Source organism: Mustela nigripes, chromosome 14 (genome assembly GCF_022355385.1).
Source record: "Mustela nigripes isolate SB6536 chromosome 14, MUSNIG.SB6536, whole genome shotgun sequence".
Taxonomy (NCBI): Eukaryota; Metazoa; Chordata; class Mammalia; order Carnivora; family Mustelidae; genus Mustela; species Mustela nigripes.
In genome coordinates, this window is record NC_081570.1 from 9,396,849 (window position 1) to 9,413,250 (window position 16,402).

General features: G+C 56.0%; 1 protein-coding gene across 4 annotated transcripts in view; it reads left to right on the forward strand.

The window, feature by feature from the left end:
• PRDM2 (PR/SET domain 2) overlaps positions 1-15,794 on the forward strand; it is a 125,917-nt gene extending 110,123 nt beyond the window's left edge. For all 4 annotated transcript variants that reach the window (XM_059375967.1, XM_059375968.1, XM_059375971.1 and 1 more), the window contains 2 exons: positions 8,996-9,139; positions 13,930-15,794. In XM_059375967.1, the coding sequence (XP_059231950.1) occupies positions 8,996-9,116 (121 nt within the window). In that variant the 3' untranslated portion in view covers positions 9,117-9,139; positions 13,930-15,794. The remainder of the gene's footprint in view (positions 1-8,995; positions 9,140-13,929) is intronic.
• Positions 15,795-16,402: the final 608 nt, after the last annotated feature.

Below are 16,402 nucleotides of genomic sequence, written 5' to 3' on the forward strand. Positions count from 1 at the left end.
CATTAGGAAGGTCTTCATTCCTCGCCTGTCACTACTTGGCTGTGGGTCTCTGGGCCCGGGGGTCTGTCCCCCACAGGAAGGTAGCCTATTTGAATGGCCTCCCCATTAGCCTGGGTCCAAATCACCGAGGACCCTTGCCTTTTGGGCGGCATCACTGCTGCTGACCAATGTCCCTGTTCAGGCCCAGAGCAAGCGTGCCTTTCTCATGGCACAGCCAGGCCTCCTGAGATGAGCTGGTTGAGAAGCCTCCATAGCAAAGGAGCCCCCTGAGCTCCCACAAGGCCTCTCCCTTAAGGCAGCCGCCTCTTCTTGTTAGTGTCCGGGGCTGGGCACCAGCATCAAGAGGTAGAGACCCCCTTTGGAGGATGGACCCACACAGGGCTCAGGAGACCCTCAGTCCCAGCGGCTACAGACCATGTGGGCCTTTGTCCCGGGGGTTGAGTCATCTCTTTGACCTTTGCCTCGTGTCAACTTTAAAAGACGGGAATGCTCATAATAATGAAGACTTAGCGTCTTTATGGAATTGTGCTGTTTAAAAGAGCTTTTCAATGAGGATCTCAAGGGAGGCCTGTCCGTCCCTTTCTGTCCCAAAGGAGAACCTGCTTCGTGTGTGTTCATCTTACTGACAATGCATGTATTTGCTTGGGTTTCCTTTTGGTCTCCCTCCTGGTTGTAGATGTCTCCTTGGGTGTTCGAAAGCAGCCTGTTTCTGCTCAGTCAGAGGGGAGAGGGGACAGTGTTGGGGGCGCACCGGGGCTTAGGGGGGCTGGAGCAAAGTGCGGTGCTACGTGTCCGTGCCCGAGGCTCCGCTCGTCTGTCCGTCCTGCTGGGTCCTGCTGGGGCTGCTTGGGCCTGAGCTGGGCTCGTCTGGGACACCGGCTGTCCTTTGCCCGTGGGATGCAGCCAGACCTGAGCCTCTGCCCCGAGGGGAGCGGGGAGGGTCTGTCTGGGACCCCTGAGGCCTGTGGAGTCGCGTTCAAAGAATTGTAACCGTGGGGACCTGGTCCCGTGGTTTGGCAGGGGCCTTGGCAGTGAGAGGAAGTTACGTCCCGGCATGATTTGGTTTCTGAGCAGGGAAGACAGGCGTGTTTGGGGATCTGGGCTCCGGGTTTGCTGTTTACCTGTCCAGGGAACATTTTCCAAGCACCGCTTATGCGAGGCGGGTGGGTGAGAAATGGACACAGATCGTGCCCCTTGGGGCTTGAGTTTGGTCTCACGTGGGGCACCTGCCTCCCATGGCTCTTTGTCCCAAGTCTGTTGAGGCTTCACTGTGCCCTACCTCCCCATTTTCGTGTCCCCAAATAGGCAATGAGGCCACTTGTGTCCCCTTGCTGCTTCCCCAGAACAGCTTGCCATGTGACCTTGAGTGAGTGACCTTCTCGCTTGGCTCAGTTTCCTCACTGAGAAAAAGGCGCTGCTTGGCATGAGTGCGGGGGTCCCCTGCTCCTCTCCTGGCCTGGCAAGGTGGGAGGTGCCACCCTGGCAGGGATCTCCCTGCTGGCAGCTCCCTTTGGCTGAGGTCACCACAGGCCGGCCCAGCCTTCCTGTTGCCTGGGCTGTGTTATGAGCTGTCACATGCTGGGTATTTGGAGTTCAAGCCAAACAGGTTTGGGGATTAATGGCCTCTGAAGACCTCAGATCCTGGCACGAAATGCCCGTGAGGCAGGGACACGATTGGTGTTGTGGATGCGTGGCGGCCAAATCCAGAGCCAGCATGGGCACGTGGCCGCCTTCAGAGCTGGAGAGAGGGAAGGAGAACCCGTGTGCTGAGCCGCAGACTTCAGGTCTGATCAGATCTGTGAGTCCCGGCTCCTCCCTCACCGCCCTTTCCCATCTCTCCGCATCTCTGTGTGGCTGCAGTTACTTAACACGTCTGTGTTACTGTCCCCTCAATGGCCTTTCTCATGTGGTTAGAGGGAAGAGTGAATGAAAATACTGTCAGAGCACAGGGCTGCCGGGGCTGGTGATGCCCAGCGGCCCGCAGTAGCTGCGCGTCCCCCCGCCCCATCCCTGGCCCCCAGCGTCTCCACTTGAAGCTCAGTGACTGTGCAGGCCCGTGGTTTCAGACTTTGCTCCTGTCCCCCAGAGGCCACTTGCATTGTCCTCGTCTAGGCTTCAGAGTCCCTCTTAGGCACGGCCACCTAGCACGTGGCCTGCATTGACTCCCTGCTGAAGGTGTGCCCAGCCCCTCTATCCCCTGACTTCGGTGTACAGATCCCCTGTATGCTCCAGGGAGCTTGTTAAAATTCAGGTTCCTGACTCAGGAGGTCCTGGGGTCGCCGAGCAGTGGCATTTCTAACAAGCCCTAGGGGACTGCGGACCACACTCTGAGGATACAGACCTAGACCAGTGGCTCTCAGAGTTGGCTTTTATAGTTTTCAACGCCTGGCATGCAAACCAGCTCAGTTAAAATCTGTAGGGCTGAGGCACGGGCTGCAGGGTTGTTTTAATCTCTCCAGGTGACTCCAGTGAGCATTGGAGTTTGAGACCCCTGCCTCCCCCCCCCCCCACCCGCCCTGCCTCTCAAGCCAGGGTTCCTCTGCACGGACATGGTTCCGGCTCCAAGCCCGCTCCTGGCCACACGGGTGGCTGACCTGTGGGCAAACGGTTAACCCCATCTGGCTTCTTGGAATATTGAGAAACACTCTTTGGTCCCCATCACTACAAGAACTGCCTCAGGGAGGGGCACCCAGGCACTGGGCTCCTATGGGCCTGGATTCAGTTTGGCTGCACCCCTGTTGGCCAGGAGAACTTGGATGGGACACTGGGCTTCCTCACCTCTCTGAACCTCTGTTTCTTCCTTTGTAAGACACAGATCATCCTAGTTTCTGCCTTAAGGGCTGCTGGGAATATTTAGGGAGCTCCTGTATAGCACCCAAAGTAGCTCTAGGCGCATAGTAGGTTCTCGAAGTGATACTGTTGCGTAGTGTTCCTTGCTTGACATCTCATCTCACCGGTGGGATGGCTGTGGTCCAGCGAGGTGGAGGCACTCTCCCGAGGCCACACAGCAAGTCAGCGGCAGATTCAGGGCTGAGCCTTGGGCACCTGCATCCCAGTGTTGGGCCACTTTTCCTGCCTCTGACGCCTAGCCTGGGGACTTCATCTGAGGGGCAGGGCCTCCCTGGAATGGAAGGGGCTGTCTGCTCGCGGAAGGAAGATGCCACCCTGCCCGAGGTGGCTGGCGGCTGGCGGCTGGCGCCAGGACGCAGGCGGTGACTCCCACAGCCCCGACGTGTGGGCTTCACCCAGCCTCCAGGGAATTCCAGCGGCGTCTCCGGTTGTCCCACCTTGGCTCCAGCTCCCACACACCTGGCCTCTCCCTTCACCTCTGGCTAGACTGCAGAGCATCAGACACGGACTTCAAATGGATGGTGCTCTGAGAGTTTATAGAGAGTTGTGTAAGACTCCTGTGTGGCCGAACCAGCTCCAGGGATGACGTTCTAGGACATTGCCCTTGACTCCTGCGGAAGAAGCGACAAGGCAGGCCAGGGGACGCTACTCAGTAGGTCGTGGCATCCTGGCAGGCGGCAGGGAGACTCCTGCGGGGACCGGAGAGCCCCTGGCCTCTTCCTCTCCCAAGTCCATTCCTCTCTCGGCCTCCCTGGACCCAACTCTCCTCGAGGGAGGTCTCTGGACCCTCCTGTCTTGGATTCACTTGGGGTTTGTCTCTGCCATGCCCTGAAGGCTGCTGTTCCCATGGTTACCAGCAGCTCTGGGCCCCTGCTGATGACCGCTGTGGTTCTCCTTCCTGGCCTCAGTGATCTTTGGCAGTGGGGGACTCCCCCTGGACAGGCTTGCCACCGCTTCCTGACATCACCACCTGCCCCTCCCCATCCCGTCCTGGGTCCCTCCCCTTGCTGAGCCATCCAGGCCGCCCAGATGCTGATCAGCCCCAGACTCATCAGTTCCATTTCAGCAACCCACTTGACCTCTCTCTTGGGTCAAGTAAACACTTCACATTGAATCTTTTTTAAACTGATCTCTCCCTGAATCCTCTCCTGCTCGCTTGTCATCTTGGCTAACGGCAAACCCTCCTGCTTTGGAGGTAGTCGAGACTCTGGTGTCTTCCTGGCCCTAGCCCCAGCCCTGACATCCAGTTCATCCACCCCTCCCCCCATTCCATTCTTGTCATCTTATCGTCTGTGCCTAACACAGTGGCCAGGTCATGTCAGTCTGCTGCCCAGAAGGACACCCTGGCTTCCGCCTCACTCAGGGCTCACAAGATGCTCTCTTCTGCCCCCTTTTCTCTGGCATTCCAGGCAAATTCCACCTCAGGCCCTTTGCACATACCATTTGCAACATGTGCAATGTGCCATGCCAATGTGCCACGCCCCCTGCCTGCAGGTTTGGCTCACATGATTCAGCTCTCCCCCTCCCCATGCATTCCCGAGCTCTCTCTCCTCTGCTTCATTTCTCTCTGTGGGGGTCACTGCGGTCTGGGAGGGTGGGGTTTTGACCCCCTTGCTCTCGCTGTGTCTGTAGCGCTCACACCGTGCTGAGCGGCAGTAAATGCTCCTCCCCAGGGCTGAGGTAAGCAGCTCTGAGAAAGGCGAGTTGAATAGGCTCTCCAGAGCAGGGGTGGGGGGTGCTTGGCCCTCAGAGGGTCAGGGAGTGGGGGAGCCGACCTTGACCTGGTCACATTCCCTCATCTGCGGGCACCATGTTTACGGAGCCTGTCCCCAGTCTGCCCAGTGACTGTGGTCTGTTGTGTTAATAGGCTCTTGTTGGACACCAGGATGGTGCCATATTCATCAGCTGTGTGTTTTCTGTAGCGTCTCTAAATTATGTGTTCAATGATGGGATGGCCTTGGCCCGTTTTCTTACTAGTTTCGCTGTTACATCGCTCCGTCTCTGTGACTCCCGCATCCCCTGTTCTCGGAAGGCTCTGAAGAGGCTCAGGTGTGGCCGCCGCTCCGTGATGTCACTTCCCCCCAACTCCCCTGGGCTCAGTGGTAGTGGGGCTCTAGAACCCCATGTGAGGGGACAGAGCCCCCTTCCCTGTGACCCCTTAGCTCGTGGAGATGCCCCAGGCAAACTGACCAACCCTTGTAGGTCCCGGGGGTCCTTGGGTAGTTCCCTACCCAGGCCTTGAACTAAGACCCGCCACTGTTGGAAACCTCCCGGGGCCCCGGACTTCACTCCTGTTTCTTGTGTGTGGCTCCGCGTGCTGGTGCCTCGCCTCCTGGGGACCCGTGGGGGCCGAACAAGAAGGTGGTCGCCAGGAGCCCGAGTGCTGGCCTTGCACTGGTGGCAGACTTCTGCACCCAAGCGCTTTTCCTCTCGGGGCTGCGTGGTGAGGGGGGAAGTGTCTGTCGTACTCCCCGGCGCCCAGCAGGTGGCGACTCCCTGCTCTGTTAGGCAGAAGGCCTGGGGTCCGGGGTCGCTCGAGAAGCCTCCGTGCAGCCAGGGGACAGTCGGGGGGACGTGGAGGGCGCTGATGGGGGCGAAGACAGTGAAGTGAAGGGACCGGAGGCAGGTGGGGAGGGCGTTTGCGGTTTCCAGTGGATTGCTGAGGGGACTCTCACGGAGGGGGATGCCCTTGAGCAAGAACTTGAAGGAAGGAGGGGCAGGGCCGCCCCGTGTAGACTCCCTGGAGCGCCGACAGAGGCCAGTGCCCCATGCCGCCCCCAGAGATGCTCATGTCACGGGTGTGGTGTGCGGACCTGGCCTCCTCGTGAATGCAGAGTGTGGCCGGGGCTGAGGGCCGCGGGGGGAGGGCCGTGCGTGGACGCGTGTGTCATTGCTTCAGGGGCATCCCACATGTGCTGACGTCTCGGAAGGCGAAGCGCCCTCACATCCTGGTCCCTGGCTTGGCGGGCCGGCAGGGATGGCCTCTCTTTACAGACGGGGAGGCCAAGGTTCGGAGCCTAGTGGGCAGGGAGGGGCTTCCCCCCGGGCCACCCAGCCAGCGAGGACAAGGACCGGGACTGACAGCCATGCTGCCGCCGCCTTGGGATGTGTCACAGCCCCTGGCATCCCTTCAGTTGGTCGGCCCCTTGCGTCAGCACCGACTGCCCCTGTGTAGACACGTGCACATGGATATACTCGCGGGCCGGCATGTCAGGTGCTCAGAGCGTCCTCTAAGTGTAATCAGCACAACCGCCCAGTGGCATTACTACTGCTCCCGTTTTGCAGATGGTGAAACCAGAGCCCAGAGAGGCCCCTGACTTGCCCGGCTCACACAGCCAGGAACCTAGAATCAGGTCTTCGTGTGGTAGCCGCGGCTGTCTGAGAAGGGGAGAAATGTCTGGGTCCGCAGATGCTGTTCCTCAGCGCCTCACATCTCCGCTCCAGGCCGCCCCTGGTCTCTCTAGAGTTCTCTGACCACAGGAAGTGTTTCATGGTCAAGGAAGGAGACTGTCCTGCTGGACATCACTGTCCTAGACACTTAAGTCGTGACCTGGTGTCTCCCCAGAGATTGTGGTCCGTGGAGCTGAAAGCCCTGGGCTCTGCTCCCCCGGGAAAGTCTCCGAATCTCTGTGAGCCTCAGTGTCCTCATCTGTGAAATGGGTGTAAAAAGTGCGTTTTCTCCTCACCTCCTGAGCTGCTGGGAGAGTGCGGTGATAACCGCCCGGAAAGTACTTGGGAATTACAGGGCTGTGTGCATGCCAGCTGGGGTTGCCCTCACTGGGCCAGGCCGTGTGCTGAGAGGTGGTGAGAGGAGCCTGCCTAGGGGGCCTTTACCCCGACCCTAAACTCCACCAACTGCCGGATGCCCAGGGATGGGGAGAAAGCCTGCCCCCTAGTGGAAGTGGCTGTGGTTGCCTCGGCTGCAGGAGCCTGAGTGCAAGGGAGCAGAGAAATATCAGACGGCAGGTGGCTAGAGACCAGGGGACATAAGTTTGTTGGACTGATCTGATTTTTGAGCATTTAAAAGTTGTGAAATTCTGGTAACAGAGAGGGAGACGTGGAAATTGATGCAGATCCTGCCTCTCTTCAGAGCTGCTGCTTATTCTGTTCCTGTGCATTAGCGACATTTCTGCAGACGGGGGACAGTGTAGGGGCCCTGGCAGGTGGCTGGGACTGTTCTTTCTTCCCCAACAGGCCCAGGGCATCCTAGATTTCCAGGCTGCCTCACAGGAGACAGTCCCTCCCACAGGCACGTCGGCCGGCTGAGGGGCTGAGTTCACACTGGGGTCCCCGCCAGCCTCTGTGGCCACCTCCTGGGCTTTGGATGGTCCATCGGGGGCACAGGCTTGCCGCTGAGCATGGGGTGTCCTTTAGTTTTCTGCCTTGAGCCTTGCTTGGCTAGTAGAAGCAGCTGACCGCAGACCTTGATCTCACAGTGGTAGGGGGAATCCCCACGGGGCAGCCCCGCACCTTGACCGAGAGGCCCTCGCTTGTCTGTTTACATGTTTGTTTAATACATTCACTTACTTCGCTTATTGTAATAGGTATGTTTCGGTAGCTGCCTCTGCCAACTTTGATGCGATTCACTTTTCGGGTCATTCTCTGCCCCGGGGGCTGTCCTGAGCGCTGTGGAGTGTTTGACAGCATTCCCTGACGCCATCCACTAGGTGCCGTAGCAATGTCCGGGACTCCCCTCGGAGGTGACCACCAAAAACGTCTCCAGACATTGCCAAGTGCTTGTGCTTGTGCTTGTGAACAACCACTGATCTAGGGGCCACCCGCGTGGCTCATTCGTTAAGTGTCTGCCTTCTGCTCAGGTCATGATCCTGGGGTTCTGGGATCAAGCCCCGCATTGAGTTCCCTGCTCAGTGGGAAGCCTGCTTCTCCCTCTCCCCCTGCTTGTGTTCCCTTTCTCGCTGTTTCTCTCTCTCTCTGTCAAATAAGTAAATAAAATAAAATAAACATAACCACGGATCTAAACCCTGATGTGTCAGCTTCGAGCCTGGCCCCATTCCCATCTCTTGCCCCCTCAGGCACAGCTGTCTCTGAGCCAACACCTGACAGGGGTGAGGCTCACCCTTCCCGCTTTCCCGCCCACCCCACCTTCCTCCTCTCCTGACCGGAGGGCCTGCTCACTTCTGTCTGGGGGACACATTTGGGACGGGACAAGTTCCTTAGCCTCCTGTGACCTGTTTCCTCATGTGCAGTTTGGGCTGGTACAGTAGGCGCCTTGCTAGGGGTACGTAGAGTAGGAGAGTTGTATGTGTAGGTACTCAGCATGTGTTCAGTGTGCACGTTGTTCTTATCGAACGGCTATTTATTTTTGCTGTGCTAAGATGGGGGTGCGTCAGTGAATAGGACAAAAGCCCTGACCTTGGGATTTCATAGCCCATGAGGGAGGCAGGTACATGATCCCACCATTGCGATTCAGTGTAATGAGTGCTGTGGTGGGAAAGTGCGAGGGGGCAGTGGGAGCCTGCAGGAGGGCTGCCCCATGCGGGAGTTAAAGAAGGAAGGCTTCCTGGAGGAGGTGGTATCCCGGCCAGGACCTGAAAGATGAGTCTGGGTTAGCGAGGTAAAGGAATGGGGTCTAGGTTATCTCTCTTTTAAAAAATCCTTAAATGCTTTCCTGGAAAAAAAAAAAAAATCTTATTGAATGGGCTCTGGTAGCAGAAAGGGCCAGACTGTGTCATGGGATCCAGGCTCACACCCCCTCAAGGATGCCCAAAATGAAAGTGCTTGGTGCAGTGAGGCTGGGATAGGGGGCCAAGTGCAGAGCTCCTGGCCTGGAGGAGACCACTGCAGGGGATGGATGTAACGTGGTACCAGAAACCTCCCCAGATGCTTCCAAGGAGGGGGTGATGCCTGGGAGGCAGCTGGGGCACAGCACAGCTGCTGTGCCTGCACAGCTGGGCTCCATTCCCAGCTCGCCTGTCCCTTTCTGGGGCTCGTCTGGACAGCACTGTGCAGTGCAGTGTCACAGAACCCGGCTGGGGTTTGCTTCTGCTCACCCTGTCCCTTGCAAGGGGAGGGAAGGTGGTGGGCAGAGCTCGGTGGAACTCAAGTGGGTCATTAAAGCCCACATCCCGTGGGCCTTGAGGTGCCATCCGGGGCTGATGGTGTATATCGTTTCTCTCCCCAACAGCTACAGTCTCCGCCTGGCATCCCGGTGCCCTCCGCCAGCCGCCCCGTACATCACCAGGCAGTGTAGGAATGTCAAGGCCACGGCAGCAGCCCAGTTCCAGGGACCCCTCTTCAAAGAGTAGACCCTTCGCCTGCTCCCTGACAGGTACGAGGAGGGTGGGGAAGCTCTGGGGGTTGAGGGGCACCAGGCTTGGGTCTTGGGGTGGGCTGGGAGGCAGAGAAGAGGGTGGGCGTGATCGCCTGGATGCTGGGGGGGCGGACACTGGGCCTTTCTGCAGGCAGGTGTGGACCCCAGCCCTGTCACTCCCTGGCTGCGGGACTGCCGCAAGGTACTCAGTCTCTCTGAGCCTCAGTTTCCACATCAGTAAAATGGGGAGGACAGAATCACAAGTGTCACGTGTATGCAAAACAGGTAGAAAGTGCCTGGTGCACAGACAGCACTCGCAGTCACTAGCTATTTTAGGACTCGCAGTTAGCTGTGACTTTTAATTAAGAATGGCAGGGACAACCACAACAGCCAGCACTTACTCGAGACTTCTAGAGGCTTTAAGCCCACAGAAGATTGTGTGGTCTTTACTCCCACAATGTGTTTGAAAGTGAAAGTAATAGTATTCTGCAAATATAAAACGTAAACTTAATGTTGAACCTGAAGTCTCTTTCTAGATTTTCTGGTGGTAAAACCTGAATTCCATCATAGAAGCTGGACTTTCCCTCTCCAGGGGGGCTGGGCTTGGCCAGTGAGCTTTAGCGGGCCTGGACTTCTTTGTTGGTGACGTGGCGTGTCTTCTGTCCCTGAGACGGTGATGGGAGGACCCCATGTGCCAGGACACGGGGGCACCAGTTAAAAATACAGACCCCAAGGTGCAACTCCAAACTTACTAAACAAGCATCCTGGTGTGCAGGGCCTGGGAATCTGTATTAGCAGGTGGCCCCATGATTCTGGGACACATCCAGGTGTGGGGATCCCTGCTTAATGCAGCAAGGGTTGTTCAGGATGAGAACACAGTTGTTTCGGGCAAGAATGGACTGAACTCTGAAACTTTGGGGTCTTCTGTCCTATACGTTCCTCCCTTTGCCTGTCCTGCTACCTGGTGGGCTCACTCGCTCCTCCCTTCCTGAAGCTGCGGGAGGCTCTGGGCTTTATTTCTCTGGGGATCAGGGAGCGGCATGGAAACAAAATCCGCTTTCTCCAGGGACTCTTGTCTTGAGCCAGAACTCAGCCTGTGTCTCCAGAACAAGGTCCAGAGAGGGCACGTGCCCCTGAGTCAGAATGCTAGGGGGCAGAGTTAAAATGTGCGCAAAGCGCAGAACTGGAAGGCCCTGGAGAGGAGAGGCCCCAGGACAGTTCTGAATCCCGGCACAGCCCGGGCCCCTCCCTGTGGTGGCCGCTGCCATGTGGACGTCTGTGTTGATGGGCGCCAGGGTGTAGCCTACAGCCCAGAGCGGGTGTTCTTTATGGCCCAAGGCCGAGCCGGGAGTAGTTGGATCGATTGGGCCACGGACTGGGCCGTGACCGTCGGCCACTCAGTCTCTGGTGGCGATGCGGGGTTTGCCGAGCACTGCTAATTCAGGCTCTGCCCCCGGGGGCCGTGGCATGACCCTGGAAGGATGCCTTCTCTTCCCTTACTGGCAGACATGTGCAGCTTCCCCAGCAAGATGTTCAGATGAGTAGAGGCCCAAAGTAATTTAGGTCTGTGACTGATTTATTTATATTTATATATATATATAATTAAAATTATATGGATGTAATATATGATATATGATATATATATATATATATATATATATATATATATATATATATAATATGATTTTAAAAACACCATACTTCTACTGTTTGTATAAGCTCAGGCTGCATAACAGAGTGCCGTGGACTCTGGGGCTTAGACAAGACATTTAGCCTCCATGCTGGAGGCTAAGCCTCTGAGTATCTGAGGTCAGGGCACCAGCATGGCTGGGTTCTGGTGAGGACCCTCTTCCTGGCTTACAGAGGCCACTGTCTTGCTGTGTCCTCAGTAGTGGAAAGAGGAAGCTCTGGTGTCTCTTGTGAGGTCACCAAACTGGTCACAGGGGCCCCTACCCTCCTGACCCCATCTAAACCTCACACCTTCCAGAGGCCCCACCTCCAAATCCCGTCACACTGAGGGTAAGGGCTTCCCCGTATGAATTTGGCCGGGGAGAGGGGCAGTTCCACATGTTTGCAGAATGATTTTTTAAGTGCTGTGACAGAGGATTTTAGCATGGGAAAGATGTGTGCGTCAGAATCCCCATTTCACAGGGAGGGAGACAGACACAGGGGCAGGTGGCAGAGCTGGAGGCAGAGCTGGAGGCATCTGACTCCCCGAATTTAGAGAGGACTCCAAGGGCTCTGTGCTGCCCCCCTCAAAGTCGTTGTGCTTATGGGGTCTGTTTGGGGAAAGAGTGATGTCCTGTCTGTTTGGGGAAAGAGTGATGTCCTTGGGAGTGCCCAGGCCCTGGGACTGCGCCTTCCCTGCCGCCCTTGCCCGCTTAGAGGCTCTGGCTGGTTAACTCAACAGTCGGAACCCAATGAGGAGCTCGCCTTTTCTCCACGGCTGACTTCTCGTGTGCCTCCCTCCTCTGGCCTTTATCAAAATTGTGGAAAGCCCAGGGCTTTCTGTTCACTTTTTGGCATAAAACACACCACCCTGTCTAGTCCTGCAAGAAAATGCCCCAGCACGTGCTCTCTGTCTCTCTCTGTTGCCTGAGGCCAGCACACTTGGGCCCTGGGGTCCTTGAGGGGGCTGTCCAGGGAAGGGCTTGGCGTCTCTCACTCATTTGGCCACTTCCCTGATCTTTCCCTCGGCTGCCGCTGGCCTTGGGTAGGCTTCCCAACACTGGTTGTCTCCTGGGGTTCTAGGGGCTGGGTGGGGTGACAAGAACCCTCCCCCTACCCGACAGCCTCTGCTCCCCTCCAGCCCCAGTGGTCCAACCCACAGCCCCTGCTGCTGGGGTCCCCACCCTGGAGGGCTGCTCCTCGGGCTGGGGATAGGCAGGCTGGCTTCTTTTGTGGATCCCACTTGATGACCTGCAGGTGACACACCCCAGCCACACCAGATGGAGGAAATGCAGGCCACTCCTACGGCTGGCCCCTGTCTCTGTGTTCTTTTTCTCCCCTGGCTCATTTGGGACACACACAGGCCTCCACTAGGAAAGGAGGCCCCTGTTTCTTTAAGGTACCCTCATCTAGTGCCCCATCAAGAGATTTTGTGGGGGGGGAGTTGGAATGGACTCAGTGTAGTGGTTTAAGTGTGCATTTTCTGGAGGTGAATCCAGCAATCCTGGTAGGTATTTCACTTCTCTGTGTTTCAGTTTGCCCATCTGCAAAATGGGTTACTAGTCATATCTGTCTCATGGGTGTACCATAAGGAGGGCGCAGGTTAGTATATGAAAAGCCCTTAGGAAAGCGCCTGCCTGCTATGTCATAAGTCTGCAGTCAGTTGGCGCGGCTGTTACCGTTGTTCTCAGCCAATCATCACAGCAGTGGTAGAGTAATAATAATACTAGTTAGTGGTCAGAGTGGCAGTTCTAGCACTGATGACCAGGTCCGCAGGGCGAGAGAACGGAGCGCCTGAACTTGGCCCAGCACGACGCCAGGCTCATCTTCAGGCCCGGGCAACAAGTGTTACTAAGTCCTGACAGCACCCCCAACCACCTCCATTCCTGGCTCAGGGTCAGGGACTGTGGGTGGGGTGTCTGTGGCCGAGGCACGCAGGAGAAGCCGGTCCCCCGGAACCAAAAGCACTCACAGGCTCTGAAGTGGGCTTGACCCGGTTCAAGTCCCATGGCTGCCGCTTGTCATCAGCCTGACCTTGTAAAAATCACTTGTCCTCTCTGAGCCTCTGTTTTTCCGTGCCAAATGGGGATCTGGGGATCTGTGTCACCTGCGTGAGGGTTGTTGGAAGCATTAGAATGAAATCAGGTGGTGACGTAGTTGACTGTGGCAGAGTCTTTGGCAGGATTGATTGAAGTGAACATCTGTGTCCCCGGATCCAGCAGTTACACCACCAGGGAGACACGCGGTGGGAATGCGTGTGCATGCCCACCAGAACCCGCACACGGGGGAGGTCATACATTACGTGTGCACGCCCAGCACTTCTGCTTGGATGAAGTGTGCACACATGTGCCCCTGCACGTGTCCTCCAGACATAGATAAGCATGACTCAGGGTGGCCCCAGATTGGAAACTGCCCATTTGTCCTTGGCCGTGGACCAGCCAGATGAAGGAGGCACGATCCTCCAGCAGACTCCCGTAGCAAGGAGGTGGACGGAACCGCACGCATGGGCTCGGGAGGGATGGATCCCAGACATGTGCAGAAGGAGCCAGATGCAAAGTATACGGACGGATTGATTCCACTTATTTTAGTTAAAAATGGACAAAATCAGTCTATGGTGATAGAAGTCAGAGTGTTTATTCTGGGGATGAGGGTTAGCAGTGGTCCTAGAAGAGAGCCTGGGATGGGGGCGAAGGGGAGGTGAGTCATGTTCGGTTTCCTACGTGGGAGCGGCTCACGCAGGCGTGTTCACAGTGAACATGCATCAGGCTGTGCTTTTCTGTGTGTCAGTGGTGTACCGCAGTCAGTCCTTTTATTTTTCATTTTTTAAAAAGATTGTATTTATTTGTCAGAGAGAGAGAGAAACAAGAGCAGGCACGTGAGCACAAGCGGGGGACACAGCAGCCAGAGCAGGCAGAGGGAGAAGCAGGCTCCCCACTGAGCAGGGAGCCCGAAGCGGGGCTCGATCCCAGGGCGGGATCATGACCTGAGCCGAAGGCAGACACTTAACCCACTGAGCCACCCGGGTGTTCCACGGTTAGTCCTTTACTTGTAAGAATTAAGTGAGGTGATGCTTCAGCGGCCCAGGGTAGGCACTGAGGATGCGGCCACTGTTACCGTTTTTCTTTTCTTTTTCTCCTCAGCACCTGAAGTGACCTGGAATCAGTGAAGCCAAAGGGACTGGCCTTCTGCCCTGCAGGGAGTACCGACCTATTCCACTTTCATGAGCCTGCGAGAGAAAGGAAGAGTGCGTGTGCGTGTGCGTGTGTGTGGTCTTCAGACGAGGGTCCCAAACCCCAGGGAGGCAGGAAGGCAGCTGATTCCACACCATGGACAACACTTGGGTGCAGCCGCTGGGACCGTGTTCTGCAGCTCAGCCTTCCTGCTGGGGGCGGGGGGCCTCTCCTACTATGCAATTTTTCAAGAGCTCCTTGATCCTGCTTTTTGCTTCTCGAGTTGTCTTTTGCCATGGCGGGGACTGTGGGCTGGCTCAGGGGTCGGCTCCAGTCCTGTCTGAGGAAGGCCTTCCGGAGGAGGCCGAGTTTCCCTTTTAACCACCCCACCTTCCCCAGCCTTCCACCATCTCTGGGAATCAGCGGCGTGTGGACGTGTCGGACCCTCACTGATTGACCTCATTGGCCTGCGCACTTCGAAAACCTCCCTTCTTTGCCTGAGCTGCTGGCTTGAGATTTAAAATTCTACTCAGTCCATTTCCGGAGAAAGTCCCTGTCCCCATTTGCAGATCTGGCTCCTCCCTTGAGAGAGGCAGGGGATGGGACAGCATGTGGGGGGAGGAGGAGGGCTCCCCGCCCCCACGCCGCACCCCTCTCTGCTGTGCTTCTTTTGCCTCCCTTGGTGGGACCATCAACACCTTTAGTGGCTGACCTCCTCAGATTAGCTGAAAAGGGAAACAAAAATTGGGAAATGAAAAATAACTTGGAGGATTAAGAAGCACAGGGGAGAGAAGAGATTTCCAGAGGCCAGTCGCCTGCCAGGGAATGATGGAGCTGGCTTCCGCTTCGCACGGGACCACTCCGTGTCTCGGAGAAACGGGTGAGCAGAGCAGGAGTTTGGACCCAGTTCAGTGAGGGTCTTGGGGTTTGTGCCTTTGGGGCAGACCCTAGACACGGATGTCTGAGACCACTTTAGCGCTGTTTTCTCAGCTACTTTCAGTCGTGATGTGCTGAACCACAGTGGAAGGACAGCACTTGGAAGGACGTGAGTGGTCACACACAAAAAGGGACTTTTTTTTTCAGGGCTACTATGGTTGATCTTGCAACTCTGTAAATATGTACGTAGACACTTTTAAAAGCACGTATTTATGTCCCTGACTGTAAATGCCCCCTTTTTAAAGTTTTATAACTTGTGTTATTTAATTAATCAGTCGACTGGCTGCAGTGTAGGGTCTGACGATGGTCCGGGAGGAAGGTCTCACGAGACCCTCACATGGGCAGAAAAGTGCCGATCGCCGGCCTCCATTCAGTTTTCCAACTTGCCACCCAGCTCCAAACCATCGTTTGTTTCCAACTTCCATAAGCTGGCATCCTTTTGCCCACTCCGAAAATTAACCCTCACAAGCATGAAAAGCTGTGGCTGTTCCTTATCCTAACGATACGGTTTTGTCCCATAAATGTCGACACTCACGAACTGTACCCCAGCCTCTCGGTTCTGAGGGTTCCCGTTTGCAGCGGCAAGGAAGGCTCACGAATCCAAAGCTTCGAAAGTCACTTTCAACCAACGGTGAATTCCAGAAAATGTTGTGGGGGACTGGGGGACACTAATTTCTGCATGTGCAAATGTGTGGATCAGCCTTCGACCCTCTCAGACCAGCAGAAAAGGCTACGAGTGTCCCAGTCACAAAGACGGAGGCGGGGGGGTGGTCTTCTAAAGAGTGGTGTTTCCTGGTCAGTGGTGGTTTTCGGGCATGGGTGTGGATCACGGAAGAGAACGGTTCTGTATCTGCCATGTGAAGAAAATTAACAATAAAAGTGTGAAGCGCGATTGTAAGCAACAAGCCTGGGAGTGATCATTTTGGTTTCTGTGTTTTGCGTCCATTTTGGCAATTTCTGTGGGGTGGGGGTGGGTGGGTTGAGGCGGGCCCCGGAGGCCCCATTCCGACAATGAGAGCAACGCGAGGTTTCAAGGAAGCTCACTGTGGAAATATCCTGCGGGGTGAGCAGTTTACTCTGTCCTCAGATCACTCTCCCTCCCTGCCAGCGAGGAAGCTAAGCCATTTCACTGAGGCTAGACAGGACTCTGTGATTGTCAATACATTCTCCTCTTTAGCTTTATTGGGATTGCTTTTACGTACCGTACAATGAACCCACATAAGTCAGTGTACAAATCGGGGTTTTTTTGTTTTGTGTTTTGTTTTTTATATTTGGAATTGCGCAACCATCACTGCATTCAATTTTAGAACATCTTCAATCATCCCCGAAAGAAATCCTATACCCGTTAGCAGTCGCTCCCGATTTCTCCCTTTGGGTGCCCTAGGCAGCCACAGGTCTACTCTCTATCCTTAGGTTCGCCCTTCCTAGACATTTCACGTAAATAGAATCACATGGTGTGTGATCTTTTACGACTAGCTGCTTTCACTCCGTGTTTTCGAGGCGTACC